The sequence below is a fragment of the Cinclus cinclus genome, chromosome 1, assembly GCF_963662255.1.
Source record: "Cinclus cinclus chromosome 1, bCinCin1.1, whole genome shotgun sequence".
NCBI lineage: Eukaryota > Metazoa > Chordata > Aves > Passeriformes > Cinclidae > Cinclus > Cinclus cinclus.
Window position 1 is genome coordinate 30,426,174 of NC_085046.1, and position 17,892 is coordinate 30,444,065.

At 37.0% G+C, this 17,892-nt stretch overlaps 1 protein-coding gene across 1 annotated transcript in view; it reads right to left on the reverse strand.

Annotated features, from left to right (window-relative positions):
• The window catches only part of MACC1 (MET transcriptional regulator MACC1), a 73,674-nt gene extending 55,782 nt beyond the window's left edge, over positions 1 to 17,892 (reverse strand). The window contains exon 1 of the mRNA XM_062501222.1: positions 17,842 to 17,892. Within this exon, the coding sequence (XP_062357206.1) occupies positions 17,842 to 17,892 (51 nt within the window). The remainder of the gene's footprint in view (positions 1 to 17,841) is intronic.

The following is a 17,892-nucleotide window of genomic DNA, read 5'->3' on the forward strand; positions in this document are numbered from 1 at the left end:
TAGAACAATAAGTTGCAAAATTGCCACAACAGGAATATGCTAAATAATCTGCGATGCCAAGTTAATCATTGAACTAGATGAAGATTAAGCAGGTCACAAAGTACATGTCAGATTGGTGGCCAGAAAGGAGGGCAAAACAATGACTATTGCATAGAATGAAAATGAGATTTTTTTGGGGAGAGTTCTGCATAAAAGGGCAGATATGCAGAGAAATTCTAATCACAGTCTAAGGAACACCTTTCACAGAATAGCTGTGTGAAATTAAAGATTCCATAATGGCCAAAAAATCCAAATTAAAAAAGGTTAAATAAATCACAGGAAAGAACAGAAAGAACTGAAAGAAATTGTAGTCAACTTGAAAGTAATGAATGAGATCTGCTGGCTCAAACACCAGAATAATAACACTACTTAAGTTAATGTACCTCTATTGCACCTGAGAAAAGAAAATAGTATTCAATAACAGTCTCATTAAAATTAATAGTCAGGGATATAAACCAAGTCAGAATTCCACCCCTGGGTTTTCTTAAAAAATGCTGATAATCTCAAGATGCAGTCTTGGAGGTCTCTATTTCTGAGAGTTTTCCTGCCCTTGGTGTTGTACTAATAAATGCTATGTGGCTCTAGTCTGAGTACAACAGATAACAATGCAAAGAGAAAAGACAAAAGAAAACACAGGTATGAAGAGGCTCTTTTTACCTGAGAATATGAATATTTTAAAAGGGTCCCATTGACGTGCTATACTGACACATTTTCTTGCATTTAACATCCAGCTCATCAATTTTAATAATAATAATTATTTCCAGCTTTTCCACCTCCACTGAACTTTCCCTTTTTTCTTTCATTTTGTTTTCACATCATTCTTCTCTGGTAATTTTTAAGGTAATATTTATTATTTTTTAAGGATCACAAATCAAAATGAAATGTTGAAAATTGATTTCTGTTTGGAATGGGAGACTAAGAGCTATAATTTCTTAAAAAGCAAAACATTTCAACGGCTGAACTCATGTTATTGAAGGCAGCTATGTTGCCTAGGCACTTTAGTGGGTGGATATTTGGGCAATGAGTTCCCAGGGACTCTGAGCTTTCACATGCTGAATTACACTGTCCTGGAAGGATGGAGCTCTTGGCAGTCAGGAAGCGGCAAGTATCTGAAGGGTCAGTTAATGAAAACTCTGGGATCCTGATGTCTAGATCAGCAGCCAAAGTCTAAAACCCACTTTGTGAAAAAGCCAAACAAGTGTCTACAGAGATCAACATTCCCCAGGATATTTCCATTTCCAGCAGGTTAGTTTTCTTTGACAGAAAAACTACACACCAGAAAATATCCAGCTGTCATTCTCACCTTATTATAATTTCTGCACAATGGGTCTGTACACACAAAATACATCATTTTATCATAATCCTGCTTCCAACTTCACAGATCTGCGTTTATCTTTCTAGGCTGTTTGGAAGCCTATTTTATTGTAGCATACATGAACCGTTCTGAATTCTGCAATAGATGCTTTGGGTTTTGTGCTAATACATGTTTTTCCTTGTCATAGCATTGGGAAGCAGGCATTCAGTAACCACACTGACATCTTGCTCTTCCCAAGACGTTCTTTGGGCAGAACATCAACAGTTCATGTTTCATATCAGAGCAAAGGGTGTCATGCCCAGTGGTGCTTGGGGGCAGCTTTGCATGGTATGAAATTAAAGATAAATAAAAGCCAACAATATCCTCCTCCTGCCAAAAAACCCACAGCTTAGGAACTAGGAAAGAACTGTTCGATTTTCTTGTGTGGTTCTTATATTTGTTCCTTAACAGTAAAGTAATCAGCTTGCCCTTGGAACAGAGAAGTTATGGTCTCATATTAAAGAACTGTGATTTTCCACTTGGTTTGGCAAAAAAAAAAAAAAAAAAAAAAAAAAAAAAAAAAAAAAAACAAAAAAACCCTAAAAGAAATAAAATGAAAAGGTTACAAATGAGGTAAATACAGAACAGAAAGTGCAAAAATGGGAGAGACTTCTGGGAAAATATAAGAGTTATGGGGAGACTGACCCCTTATCTGTGGTCATCTGCTGTTAGAAATATGCATAAAGTGAAAAAAGTCCACTTAATTTCTTCTGATTTTCACATTCTTACACTCCTATCTGGCTCTTGCATCTGATTATGAAATACCTGTTGTTACATTTATTGACTTATGTGTGATTAGCAGTGGTGTGTCTGGAACAATGTTTTATGACATAGGAACTTCTACTGCTTGACTTGAATCAAATCTTTTGTAACACTGGGCCTCTGTCTTAAAAGAGTACTTCATTGTATGGCTTCAGATATTTTACAGTGGGGCTTTTTTTTTTTTTTTTAATTAATGTTACCATGCAAGTGAAAGTGCAGAAAATAATATCTTGTATTTTTTTATTTGATTAAAGGATACTGTTTTAATACAACATAAAGGATGGGGTTTTTTATCATTTCAACAAAAGCTCAGTCTTAAAGAATAGTTATATCACTTAACTTTTTCAGTGTTTTCATTATAAGCTCTACTCCTTGGGGCTCTGCAGACAGACAATAAAAACACATTCATTTCATGATTCTGTTGCTAACATGAAAACGTGCCATAGTCAGTTCAGAGCTTCAGTGCTTACACCTAGAAAACAGACAGCATTTGTGTTTGCCTTTATAGAATATTTGAACTTTTAAATGAATCAAATTTCAACAACCTGAAGAGTAGAAGGTCCCCCATGGGATTTATTTTCATGGTAAAATCATGCACCAGTTACATTTTTCATTTTTTTTAGTCACCTACATTTTGCTTTGCTTATTTTTATTCAATTCCATTTTTCCAAGACGAACTAAAATTGCTTGCAGTTCACTTTTGATTTCAAGTGACTTTTAAATTGCTAAACCCCAAAATTATACACAGCATTTGGATTTTCCCAGCAAAAATCTGAACATCTGCATGAACCATATTTTCCTTTAGAGTATAATATGGCTTGCCCCAAATGAATATTTTATGTCCTATTTTGATGGAAATATCTAGACAAGCGTTACTATCACTAGATGTCACTAAACCATCATTTCCTTTTCAAAGATTCTACGTAATTGCTTTCCATTTGGTAAGACATTCATATTTCAGTAGTTCAGTTTTTATCTCCAAATATGACTTTGTCTCCTATGACTGCTTTGCTTATCATCTACATTGTGTGCAAACCATTGTGCTCTACGCTTCAGTTCTGGGGAGCTTTTCTGGTCATTGTGCATAGCTGTGTGTGGGGGCAGGTAAAGCCTTTTTGTGGGTTTGTTTTCATAAAGTGCTCGGTTTTCACATACTCCAAGTAACACCGGAACTTTCATTTGCGATGCCTCAATGTACTTTTTTAAACTAAAAGACTAAAATTTTTCTCCCTTTTTAGAATATATAAAGAGACTGTTCACATCTGGATTTCCGGGAAACTTGCTTTATGTTTCAAACTATGTACCAAACTATGTATTCTGCTGAAACTTTTCAGAGGAAGCAGAAAATGAATTTACAAGAGCAGAAGGGCAGCCATCCCTCAGGTTCTCATCTTCTACTTTTCAACAAGTAGAACGGCATTGCCTCTTACCTGCCCATTGCTGATTCCTGGCCTTCCAATTATCTTGTTCTATGCTGTCAATACCCAAATAACACATTTTCATGTCACGCTCGACCACTACCAAAAAAATTGGCTCATGCCAGTAATCACAGTGGTGCAACAGCTTATTTAAAAACAATCATCTGGATTTATGCCTTGCTTGCTGACGCTAGAAGTGCATTTGTTCTGAATGTAGTAGCTCAGCTTGTCCAAGTGTAACCATTTCAGTGCGCTGCCTCTGCCTGAAGAATGCATTGCTTCTGCCATGCCACCAGCCTATGTTTTGTTGTCTGTGTGATGTGGAGCACACTTTCTTTGCTTGATGGGATTTTAATGCAGCTGTGACTATTACTAGTTCCCAGAGGTAACATTTTGCTATGTGTCTTTTTGATCCATGTTTTTTTCTGCCTGTTGGTGGCATATATTTGCCTTTTTAATAAAAGCAAAACTTTCAAACTAACTATTTTTACAGAGCATTAGCATTTTGCCTTCCTGTTTAAGCTCTTTGTTTCACCTTTATTACAGATGCTTGGTTGCCCTTGAAACTTCACCAAAACTTCAGTCAATTCCTCTTCCATTTTCAACACTCAAACCATTTCTGTCCCACACATAAGTCAGCCTGGTTCAGACAGCACTGGGAACATTTTTATATCTTGGAAATTAAGTTTTCCCTTTAAAGAACCTCCATGGGCATACATAAATTCCTTTTGAACTTGACATTACTAGTGAAAGAATCATTCAGGGTAAGCTCCTAAGACCCCAGCTAGGGTTTAGGTAAAGAATAGGTACAAACAATATTTCTGAACCTCTAAAGGCATTAGTTTAACCATCTACTTCCAGAACTGAATGAGGAGGTGACAGTACTTCTTATCCAAATATTAGTGACCAGCTTTGGAGAAAAAAAAAATCAGTGTGTTCCAAAAAAATTTTTTTTTTTTAGAAATGAAAACACAAGAGAAACAGAGAACTCAAATTCAAGCATCAAGTTTTCAAGGAATTTAAACTCATTAAAGAAGAAGTATTCGTGCATGTATAGAAGCACTCTGAAGGAGGTAATTTGGTGCCTACTTCCCATTTGATTGAGCACTTATTTGGAAGGGTTTCCAAGTATTTTAGTTCTCCAGCAAGATTAATTCTGAGCACAGATACACATCTATATTAGGTAATACATATGATGTAAAGAACTTATAAAAGACCCAGTCATTTTCACACAAAAACTTGGCTGGTGGCCATAGCTGTAGAGAAATATTTTAAAATCTGTGCAAATAATTGTCAATAAAGCATCCCTGAAGAGAAATCAATTTTCTTTAATAGCTTTCAGATGTAATATTAAGAACAGGGTATCCATGAAGCTGATCATTCTAATTTATTGTTTGAATATTTTCTTCTTTGTGTTCACAGAATCACAGAAAGGGTGAGGTTGGAAGGGACCACAATCTGGTCCAACCTCCGTGCTCAAGCAGGGTCATCCTAGAGCACCTGGCACAGGATTGAGCGCAGATGGTTCTTGACTATCTTCAGTGAGGGAGACTTCACAACTCTGGTTAATCTGTTCCGGTGCTTGGTCACCTGCACAGTAAAGAAGTTCTTCCTTTTGTTCAGGCGGTATTTCCTGTGCAGCAGTTTCTGCCCATCTGTCCCGTGCTCTGGGGCTTGGCACCACCAGGAAGAGCCTGGCTCCATCATTTTGACACCCTCCCTTTGGATACTCACAGAGATCCCCAAAATACAGTAAATAAATGCAATACTGACCTCAGCAGGAAATTTCCATTTGGCGAATTACTGTGAAGAGGTCCTTTGATCAAAAAACCAAAGTTTTTTGCTTATGCCAAGTGGAAGATGCGTATGTTTCAGAGCAAAAGCACTCATATTTTCTCCCTCAGAAGTTCCACATGGGCTCAGCATATTTTACAGCAATGAAGAAAAAGGAATAAATTTTTACACATTTGCTAGGAATACTAAACTCACAGCAAGCAAGATCCCTTTGCATCAGCAAAGTCTTCACCACTGCTTTTTCTGTGAAGTTTTATCTAATTTATTGCTGATTTACTCTTTTCTTTTAAGAGCACTTAGGCAACGTCAAAAAAGTTTCTTTATTGCCTTTTATTAAAAAAATAAGTGAACAAAATGTTAGAAGAAAGCCTAGCCTTTTAAAATTTAAAAGGTTTAAAAGTGGTCCTAAAACAACAACAAATCATTTCGGATTAGGAATATTTTATTGCACTTTTGATGAAGAAAACAAAGCATACCAGGACACTGTTTATACTTTGTAAGTAGTATACTTATGCCTCAAATTACATTCCTCTGGGGAATCTATGTGCATCTATATTTTGTCCTTGCTCTGGTCCATTTCCATGGCAACATGCTTGTTCCTATGGAGAGTCTGGGTGAATAATTTCAAATTGAGCCTGAAAGTTTTGAAGCAAGGTTTCAGTTCTCTATAAAATAATTATGAACACAAGCAATTTTAAAAAACTGAAAAAATAAACATAGTTTTTCCATTGTTTCTTTTACCCTTCTCTAGGCATGATTAGCTCTGAACAATCCTTTGATCTCTTTCCCGTGATGTTCAGACAGGGAGCAGGCTTATCCACATGACTTCAGCAGCTGTTAGAAAATCTGGTCAGGAATTTTTCATTCCAATTTCAATGGCTCACTGTATTCACTAATTATGTTGTTATAGACACACACATTCCAAATTTTTACTCACAAGCTGGGACCTACAATTAAAAAAAACCCTAACAAACAAAATCCCATGAGGAGAAGGGGGAAAAGAACAGGGCAAGATGACTTTAAAATTACTTTCAAAATCATAAAGTTCATTTTAGAGCATCTCTTTAAACTCCAGCTAGTACCACTTCCTGTCCATGTTTGTCGCTGTCTACCCTTTCATCTCAGGGAAAGATTTTATAGCTGAAAACCATTTATTGCTACTAGATAATAGCACTAAAGATTTTTTTAAAACATAACTCCTCATTAGCATCAATACTAATGAAACAATAGTTTCTTCATTTCGTCAAATGCATGCACCCAGAGAAATAAATAAAATTGAGGAGTGTTTTGTTTTTGTTTTTGATTTTGGTTTTTTAAAGAGGATATTTCCATCAGAACTTGCTGGACAAAGAAAGGACCCCCGTTTTACTTGATTGGCCAGGTGGTGGCAGCCAATTGAATCCAGCTCAGATTATGCCATTCATCCAACTTAGAAAATTATTGCTGCAAAGACTGAACAATTTTGCAATATTTTGAGGCAGACCCAACATCTGCATCATCTGGAGATAATGATGCTTTCATTCTCTATGCCAGCAATTCAAGCCTTACATCTGATACTCAGAAAGTTTTCACAGATGGTCCATTCCAACCTGCTCTTTTTTCTGCTTCCCCTGGGTTTGTACTTTTTTAGGCATTTCCCATCTGCCTGCTTTAAAATCTTTAAATAGGTGAAATTTCTGGTGAAAGGAATGAATACTTTTTTTCTGCCTCCAAATTCTTTCCCAATGATGCCACGTGCACATTAGAGCTGGCATGCCCATACTTTGAAAAGAAGCATAACGTTAAGAAGAAAAATATGGACACGTTTCAATAGTGAGTCACTGCTGCATTTTAGTCACAGGTTACAGACAATAAAAGGGAAATGAAGTGTCAGTGGTTGAATTGGGAGTAATAGACAGAAGCTCTGTAGAGACAGCATCATCTCTTTTCAACCAAAAAAAAAAAAAAAAACAAAACATGTTCATTTACAGGATAGGTGCCCAGCCATCACACAATGAAGATGGCTTTCAAAACCAACATGGCCTAAGTGACTAAGTGAACAGGACATACAATCATGGAAGTGGCTCCTGAATATCACTCAGAACAACATGCTTGAATCATACAAAGATGATTGAGAAATAGCAACAGAGTAAAGAAAGATGGTATCAATAATGTTTAATAAAAATGTTGAAAGAAATAAATTCCTATTCCACAGTGGGAAAGAAAAAAAAGTAGCAGTATCTGTAACAACTGATTTTTAATAATACAAGCCTACATTTTCTAGTTCAGATAGATTAAAAAAGGAACATAGAAAAGGGGGGCAACTTTGTTTGGAACTAAGTCTGTCTTTCTAAGAAAAATGGTGTGTGCAGCCATCTTCAGACTTCAATCCACTTGGTTTCAGTGGGAACTAGAAGGAAAATCAGGTCCTGTGTAAGCTGGATATCCAAAATTATGTTGGTCAGTTCCAAGGTACTTTTAATCCAGGCCATTTTTGAAAATCTGAGTGTATCACAGTCCACTCATATTTGTAATTTAGTACTTCTGTTGGAAAACTATATGAACACTTGCAGGAAGAAAGAGGAGCATATTCACCAGAATTGAAGGTACTGAAAAAAATTATTAATCAGGTTTGGGCAGTGTTAGTGTTTTCTGTCCTAAATCCAAGCCAATAAATATATCCTGTGATGGAACATCTGGGTACCATGCCACAATGAAAGCCATGGCATTCATCAACTATAACGGAATATAAATTTAAAAAACAAGACAGGGAAGTACTGAAAGATGTTCTTATGTTACATGAAGAATTAACAAGCAAGCTGGGAATAAAACAGTGAAATGTGAGAAAGAACATCAGATTCATTTCAATAAGTTACAGTAAAAGCTGGAGGGTAGATACTTCAATGAGAAGTTATTAAAAGGCCAAAGGCCTTTTCCCAGCAAAATAATATTTGGAGACTCCCCATCTAATAGCAAACAGTCATGGATAAATAAGTTCTTCTCTCCAAAGCCATTAACTGTTTCTAAATGTGTGGAGCTATCATAGGAAGCCTCCGGGAATACTGCATGTGCTTTTGATCACATAATAAAAATGTGACTTTTAAGCGTGATTATTCTGGCATCTGTGTCATTCTTGAGGTTGTACACAGCTACACAAGATAAGAGCTAAAAAGCTGATGAATTGAGCAAAATAAGCCAGATTACTATTTATCAGCCTTTGGGACTGCATACATTTTGTATAATCTCATCTCAGTCTAAATAAACATAGCACTGTCCTCATGAAGGACACAGTGGAATGCCATGTTAGAACAGGTTCCTTCCAGAAACATCTTCCTATATAGCTGTTAAAGAAAGACAGGCTAGAGGAATGTGTTTTGCACTTGGAAGATAATGGGAAAATAATTAAAGTGTTTTAAAACCTGTAGAGGCCAATTCCACCTATCTTTTGCATATATAACTTTTACCTTAAAAAAGTAAAAAGAATTTTACGGAGCCAGAATAAGGGCATTTGTGTAAGAGACAGGTTGACATTCCCACTTACCAAAATCATAAGCTAGAGGTTAGGGCAAAGACCCAGAATTTGAAACCTGTTGATCCAAGATATGCTTCAAATACTACATTAGCTTTTCCACCTTGTGTTGGAGAACTTTTACCCAGAATGAACTATCCAAGCCTTTATATTAATAGAAAATACTCTGGTTTCAAAAGAGGAAAAAATTACAGTTAACTTATTGATGGTTCTATGGAATTAAGAGCATGTTGCTGACTGCTAGGATAGGACCTAGCTAACTGGGGATAATATTAACAATCAGAAAAACCTTCCTGTGGAGCATTTATAAGGAATTGGAAACAACTGAGATGCTAGAATATGAATCAGTCAAATGTAAATTTGCATGAACTAGCCAAAAGACTAATTAAATTCCTTAACACTTTTCTAACTCTTCTTGGTTAGCTTAATCACAGGCTTCTTCCAGGAGATATTCTTATTCAACATTAAGTTGACAGCATGGTTCAAAGCGATGAACATTAGTTACAACATTGACATTTCCCACTAAACACAGATACGCTCATTAACATAAAAAAAAATCTTTTATGTGTACCCTTATATACAGACAAGTAGATTTTACGTGCCAACATAATAACAAAGTTACCTACTTACAAATTATCTCCCTGGCAATATTCCCTAAGGCCTACCTATTTGATCTAGTATGTCATGGATCATGCCTCTCTCCCTAAATATTCTTCCTCAGCAGTTGTTCCTGAAAAGGCTTACCTAGAAATGTAGATGTAATTTCTGCTTTTTCTATTTCATCACCTCCTCTGCAGCTCTGACCCTCTGTTGTGTTTTGTTTACAGAGTAGGAACACTTGTGCTTTAGTGTTTCCCTCCATATAATACTGCTGTATAGAAGGCTGAGAGCGTTGAAAGCTTTGGCCACTTAAAACATAGCCGTCAGCAGCAGTTGCTAAGAAACTACAACTTAACTGCTTTCAAAAACAGTATTGCTAAAGTGCAATTACCCACACCTGCTATTATTATTTATATGAGCTAATGTGTAATTCCTTCTTCACTATACTGGACACGTCCTCCCTTACCTCCTATTTCAATAGGCCTCTTCTTCCTGGTAACTTCTGAGATCATTCCTCTTCTCATCCAAACAAACATTTCAAACCACCCCCATATCCCAAATATTCCCCGAGCAGGGAAATGTGCCACAAATTATCTTTGTGTAGCTCAGAACGAGAGCACATGAATGCCCTTCTGGTCACTATCACTTAGCGAACCTGTTTATAAGACAGAGCCTCCAAAAAAATTTTTCCCTAAGAGAGATTTCATGTTTGAATAGGAGTGGATGGGCATTTTTTACTTGAAGAAAATATTTATGAAGTAATAAAATATTTAACTAAAAGGTAACTGGATCATTTAGTAACTCTATTTCCATTAAGCCGGCCTTCAAAGTTTTGATATATGAACAAAAAAATGCCAGTAATAAGGAATATACATGCAAGAGGAGTGGGTGTTCTTATGGGTGGAAAACTTTTGTCCTTACCTTTTTTATCTTGTAAACATCTACTGGTGCCTCTTGAATAAAAATGGTATCTTTTACAGTATTTTGGCTGTATTCCACATCAGCCCTGCCCATTCTGTTTACTAAGAAATTTCAACCATGTGAATTAGATGTTGCCTTCTTTGCTCTCTGGAGATGAATGCAAACCTCTTGGAACCAGTCAAGCAGAGACATGAATGAGTGGAAGTCTGGGCCAGATAATGGGAGCGAACAATTAAAATGCAAAGAATTTGTAATGCTTGATGCTTGCCCTTTTCCTGTAGCCTGAGGTATGCAGCAATGTGTGAGGGTAAGGAGAAACAGCCTAAGGAAACACAAGGCACCTCTCCACAGGTGGGAACAGACAGCCTTGGTCTCCTCTTTCCTTCCACTCTGTTCCTGCTCAAAGCTAAGGACACAAACCAGAGAACAGGCTCTGCAGGGAGGCAGCTGTGCTAGCCCCAGTCCAGCTATGCTTTATTGCAGCTGTACATCTTCTGAAGAGACCCTTGCTGGCACCTGAAGATTCAGAAATACTGGAAATCAGGCTAATGTACGTCTCCAGTCACACACATAGGCTCATACAAAATAGACAATGTGAAAAGGAAAAAGAAAATAAAAAAGAAAGTAGGGAAAAGGAAGAAAAAAAATCTTAATAAATACTCACACTCAGGCAGATCTTACACCTTCAGAAACTCCTCAAGAGAAAGTAATATATTCTAATGTAAATCTTGTTAGTCACTGAACCACTAGTCGTTTAAGTTAAACTACTTGATTTTTAACATCTGGTTCACGGTCAGGGTACAATTCCTTGTCTCAGTGTTGCATTTGGGTATTTGTTCTGCACATATGTAGTTTTTTGGCACTGCAATTTTTGAACATCTGAACCTCTCTGTGGGGTCATGAGGCAATGTATCCTGCATTAGACTGCAGAGGTAAACAACAGGATTTGTAGCTGCACGTGATTGTAAATTGTGCAAAGAAAAACTTCGGGAACATTACAGTAAACAAATGAGGTTATTTGTAAATCTCTCATTCTCTAGTTTTAACTCCCAAACTACATAATACAAATGCAGTCATATTTTCCTGTATGAAAATGCCAGCAATTAAAAAAATAAAAAAGAAAGGCAAGTTCTGCATCAAAAGATATCATTGTGCAGTTATTTAGAAAAACAAAGATGCATTTCTTTCCCTAAGGGAGACCCTTGAGCCTACAGTTTCTTTCAGAGAGTTTTATTTTCAGTAAAAAACACTTTGATATCTCTAGACAACTTAAGAGCACATTGTTAGAATATATTTCAACATATATACTGCGTAACTGCAGCAGTGTAAGTTCAGGATAGTTTATTTTATGAAAAAAAACAACAACCTGCCATTTTCACAAAAATGTGATTTAGAGTGGAACTGAAATAATGGGTAGGAGCAATAATTCCTGAAGGTACCATTTGAATGACCACCTTTGGAGATGCTCAGGAGACATCACTTTGTGGGAGAGGAAGAGGATCAGCAGTCCCCACTGCCCTGCTGCGATGGCCATGGGGCAGAGGATGTACGTGCTAAGGCACCAAGGGTTTCCAACCTCCACCCATTCCTGCACACAAATCATCATTCATGTCCTGAGCACAGCATGAAGGCACTAGATTAAATGCCATTTTAATGATAAATTTATCATTAGGAGTAAGACTTTGGGGTTTAGGGAGTGCTTTTAAGAGTTCTTAGGAGCGAACAGGGTTTGGTGGAAGAGCAACAGACTGTAGAGTCCCAGCTGTACTTCTGTATATCCAGATATATCCAACTTTCTAAAGATTGTTTCACCTGCATTTTTTTTTTTTTTACTTTTGGATGGATTAGAAATTCATTGTTTCTCATATTCTGCTTGCCAGCTGAGGCAGAGACAATGAAACGCACTACTAAAAAATCTAGGGATTGAAACTGCAGCCCTTGGCTGCCACCTAAAGGTTTGCTATATTCCTTTGGAGGGATACCACCAGACTCCACTCCCGTGCTTGGAATGGAAAAATGCTTGTCTACTGCCATTACAGGCAACCTCCATGGTCACTATTACTAAAAGAGATTTGGGAAAAAAAATATTTGTTGTAACAAAAAAAAAAAAAAAAGAACAAAAAGCACCACCAAACCCAAACAATGGAAGGAAAAAAAACATGGTAGTTCAACAGTACTATGGAAAGAATGATTTTTTTTACATGAGCTTCCAATTTGAAAGACAAGATAAAATCATAAAAAAAGCAAACAAACAAACAAAAATACATGCACAGTACTTGGTTTTGCTAAAAGAAGACAGCCAGAACAAAGAAACAGTACAAACTGCTAAGCAATGAATGGCTCAAGAACAAAAAATGGGGTGGTGTGCCCAGCCACCATTTGGGCAACACAATGGGGGCAGCAGGCAGTTTGTGTAGGTCTTATGCTCTCCACTGAGGAGAGATTGATCTCTACAGACACTCTGAAAATTGAAGCTCCTTGAAAATAGGAGGAGCTGAGATGGAAAAGAAAATCCTGGCCAGGGCTCCTTTTAGCACCAACAGGCAGAATTCTCCACCTAGGTACAACTAACTATCTGATTGTCATAAATTGACTCAAAATCACTGTTCCTTATTCAGTGTCTGTACTAGCTGGGCAGAACTGACTTTCTTCAGAGGTTTTTAAAATCTATTATAATGTTTCCATTTTCAATGAACTGTCAGTTTTGCACAATGAAATAATTTGTTGGGAAAAAAATTTTAATGTAGGTAGAATTTGTAACATTGAATGATAAATGTTAGACTTTGCTCCCTGTATAAGGGGACCCTTTTTTTTTGTTGTTGTTGGATTTTAGATTTTTGGGTGTGCATCTGAATGCAAATGAGTGATGTGGCCACCAAGAAAAAATGTAGAACTAGCAGAGAACCAGCCCACAGTTTGAAATGTTGAAATGACCCTTCTATATTACTAATGAACTTTTTATGATTTCATAATGTTCACCGTATATGTCTTACACCCTGGAGTACAAACAGCAAACAAACAATATATTAAGTAGGAGGTATTTAAAGATAGAAAAATACCCTATATTATCATAGGCTCAAATCAATTCTGGACAACAAAAACCTGTTATTTCCTGTGGTTTGAGTTTGGAAGTTTAATCCTTATTTACCCATCCAACTCCATATTGACTTTCCACAGGATCTGATGTTTCATTTTTGGTTCATTCACTCCTCCTACAGGAATGACACCTCTCATATTCTTACAGGGATGCGGATGGACAAATTGACCATGTTCTGAAAAAATAAACTAAGAATCTAAAGACAACTAGTGGTTTCCACCCACACATGGGAAGAAGCTTAGTGACAGCATCATCTTGGCCTCCATAGTAAAAATTAAAACCCACAAGTGATCAGTAAATGTATAACTGTGCATTTTCAAGCTGTGATCATTGTGCATTTGCAGTATTCCCTGGGGGACAGTTAATGGCTAAGGGCTAAAGATCTAGTCATTCTCTTCTGTCCTTTGGAGTGGTCCATGTGTCTATGTTATCTGTGGCACGCAGTTATATTTGAAATTATCACCTGGATTACATCTCCTGCAATCATAACCTCTCATGGTAGTTATTAGCATAGTTTGTGTGTAGGTAAGGAGCATGTCACTGGTTTCTTCTCATACTGCCTATGGTGCTGGCTCTTCTGTCCTTTACTTTGGTTTGGCACCTCTATTTTTATATTCAGCAAGGTGAAGTTTTAGTTTAATTTGGGGTAATGTAATCTTTACCGGTTTCAGAGTCAGACAGGATGCATCTGCAGATTAACTTTGTCTGTTCTGTTTTCTCTTCCAAGGCAAAGTCACAGTTTTATTAATCACCTGTAGACACTTAGAAGACTGATAGAATTTAAATCAAGAAAAAATTGTAATGGTAATTTTTTCTGACCTCCTGTGTTGTACAGGCTGTATAACTCCACCCAGAAATTTAATATGAATGCTTCTTTTTCATCTATAGTTTTTCTCTCACACAACCATTAAGTCTTGAATTTAAGACCACCCGTGATGAAAAATGGTGCCAAAGAAGTTTTATCAGAAACATTTTTCTTCAAACAGTTAGGATCACTGAATTACTCTGCAATCTCTATTTCCCCTCATCTTCCAGTGTTCATTAGTGTGTCATGTCACACAAGGATTATTCGCTGGTACAACATAATATCACATTAACTAAATGTTAATGGAACAAATTATTAGCCTAGCTGCAATTTAATTTTGTAAAATATTTTCCATTTAAAATAAAAAGATACAGTCTGGCAAATCCTAAGGTAGCTGAGTACCCTATTCAAGTACATGCTAACCATGTGGCCTTAATTTTGGTTCTCAGTTCATACTAGCTTTATATACCGTTGAACAATTCAGTTATTCCTGACTGCCTCAACTCAGGCTAGAACTGTCTGTCCCCAAAAAAGTCTCTGTTCCTTAGCAATACATTAATCCCATTGTCCCTCTTATGGCTTACCCTGATTTTAGTCACAGTTGGTACCAGATGCTTCAGCAGAGGTGAAAATCATCTTTAAAGGAACACGTCACACTGTGGCTGCAGGAGAAATTTCTGTGCATCCTTAGAAAGCGTCCAGTTCTTGTTCTGAGGTACTAAAGCTTACTTTTGTTGTGAACTTTTATCCTGGCTAACGTAAAGGCACATACAATTCATATAAATATCTAATATATTTTTAAATCCTACAAATTTCTTATCTAGAGCCAATGAATTCCAAGAGTTAATTATATGTTATTTTAAAAAGAATCTTAGCTTTATTATAGTTCAAAGGATGAACAGTAAAACCAGTGACTACAGTTCCACTGGAATTAGACAAGAGATTTACTGATATGAATAAAAAAAATTCAGATGTAGAGATATATTTCAGAAGAAGGGATGAATTTTTGTGAGGAACTGTGTAACATACATGCTCTTATGCCAAAATTAAAACAGTCTGAGGATACTCAGGCTGTAAGAGGTGAGAAGATACAATGTGGACACATACTTGAAACAATTACAAAGGTCAATAAGAAATGCGGTTTTTTTACTGTTTCTAAATGTCCCCATCTGCCTCCATTCTTTCCTGATTTTGCATTTAAATATTTCTTGATTTATTTTAATTGTCATTTTACCAGTGAGCCTTGAGCAGCAATCTGGTGAGAGAGGCAAGAGGATATGAAGGTAAATACCACCCAGAGAGCAACCAGGCTGTAATTTGCACACCATGTTTCAAGACTGAGGACAAGACCAGACTAAATTCTACCAGAGATGTTCAGAACCTTTGATAATTCTGGAAAACCACCCGCTTCCTGTCTATGCTCCCATCCCTCCCACTTTCCCCTCTGCCACACACACTCAGAGTTTGCCTGTGGGATTTTTCCACTCATCGACCACTGCTCAATGCAGCAGCTTAGCTACAGGCAGGAGAAATGATTTGCACTAATCAAACACCCAGTTACAAACTTCTGCTTTTGAACTGTAGGACACTTTTGAGCTTGATCCATAGAGGTTATACTGAGCTAGAAATGAACTTTAATTTCTGTTAAACAGAACCAGTGCTGTTTGTGAACCACATCTTAACTTTCCCTTTTAACCTCTAACACCTGATTTCCTCACAAGATTCTCAGGAGGAACTTTAATCTTTCAGAAGTCCCAAGAAATATTTCCTACTCACTACCTACTTTCTACCACTTCCCTGTAAAACATAACATAGGAAACCTTTGGGAAATAACGAGTGAGCTAATGGTTGTCAGGGGCAAATGTGGGAATTTTCTCTGAAAACTTCTAAAAATGTCAGGCCTGCTGTACTATTACAGAGTATTTCATCTGGACATTTGGTAACCCAAGGTCTTAAATCCAGAGGACAGAAAAGAATGGTATGGAAGGAGGATGTGCAAGAAGAGTCAATGGTGCTTGAGATAGCTGCAGCAGCAGCAGTCATGACCTTGGGACTCCGTTAGGAAAGTCAAAGACACTGAGAAGGAGTAGATGGGGAAAGCAAGAGGTCTCTAAGTACCTGAGGATCCATTCAAACAGATTGGGTGGAAGGAGGGTGAGAAAAAAGAATAAAAACTTTTTAATGCAGATGAGGAATAAGGCAGAATGGGAGTAGTAGTCTTCAATGGGGAAAAAAAATAGGGAAAAAAAGCTGAAGAAGAAAATGAAAACAACTGAGGTGCAATACAATCACTTGATGGGCACCTATGTTGGCTCTCAGTACTAAGTGAAGATTACATACTGTTTTCAAGTACCAGAGGGAAAGGTAGGAGACAGGCAACAAGAACAGAAGGAAATGGGTGGAGGTAAGAGAAAGAAAAACACATGGAGTGTTCTGTGGACAGTATGAGCTTGCAATAATAACAAAAATAAATAAATAAAAAATGCGTGACTTGCTAAACTTCGCAGTGGCTGTTGTTCCTCTGTAGAAATAAAAATGCTGTTTGTGCATGTCACAAACTATTCTGTGAAATATGTGTTTTAAGAGTTCAGTTGACTCGGTGCCTGTGGATCTATACCTGCATCTATCAAAATAAAACCTGGTCTTCACCTATCCTCCACGGAGCTGGAAAACAACACGCTCAAAGATGTTTCCAGGTGGGCTGCGGTCTTTTGTGAATATAAAATTAATTAAAACTATATGCTCTTCTTTCTCTGTTAGTCACTAAAGTAAACAGGAAAATGGCACACAGATCAGTAACACAGGGTAAGGTCTTCGGCCCCTCAGGTCAAAGCCCCACTGGAATAAGGTTAATGAAATAACTCATTTGGCCTACTGTTCTTCTATCTATTCCTTTCAGAAATCAAGCCATGGTGCCTGTAAGTCCATGAACTAATATCTGCAAAGTATTAATGATGGCATATAGAAGAATCCCAGGTAAATTTTATACTTCAAAGACAGACCACAGGGGAGCTCATCCCTCTGAAGTCAGACTCTCAAAACACAACACAGTGTATTTGTCAAAAGAAAACACTTCTGTCTAAAATATCAGTTTCATCACATAAAAACACACAGTGGAAATACCAAAAAATCTTAGTGCAATACTGTTCTTTAAAACTCTTCTCATGTGACAACTGAAATGTTCTTCTTTCAGAATACATCTGTTTAACTAAATATAATACTGGGGTTTTTCTGTAATTACTTCCAGAAAGAGATTTTTAGACCATTTCAATAAACAACTTCAGATTTGAGCCCTTGTTACAATACATATTTTTATGGTTTTTGGGCATCTTAGGGGGATTACATAGATAATTTCTTATGCTTCCTTGTCTCTAAAAAAAGTCATCTTACTCTTTCTTAAGTGGAGGACAGGGATACCTTCATACCCTCCCCAGTGCTAATTCATGGATCATCTGCCTGCTTTACTGATCTCTTAGGAAATGGGTGTCTATATGGAACTTAAAGCATTGGGTTTAACCTACTAAACCCTAAACAGAGTGATACCTTCTCACCTGTGAAGCGACTGCTGTGTCTGTTCAACTGCTTGCTGACCAT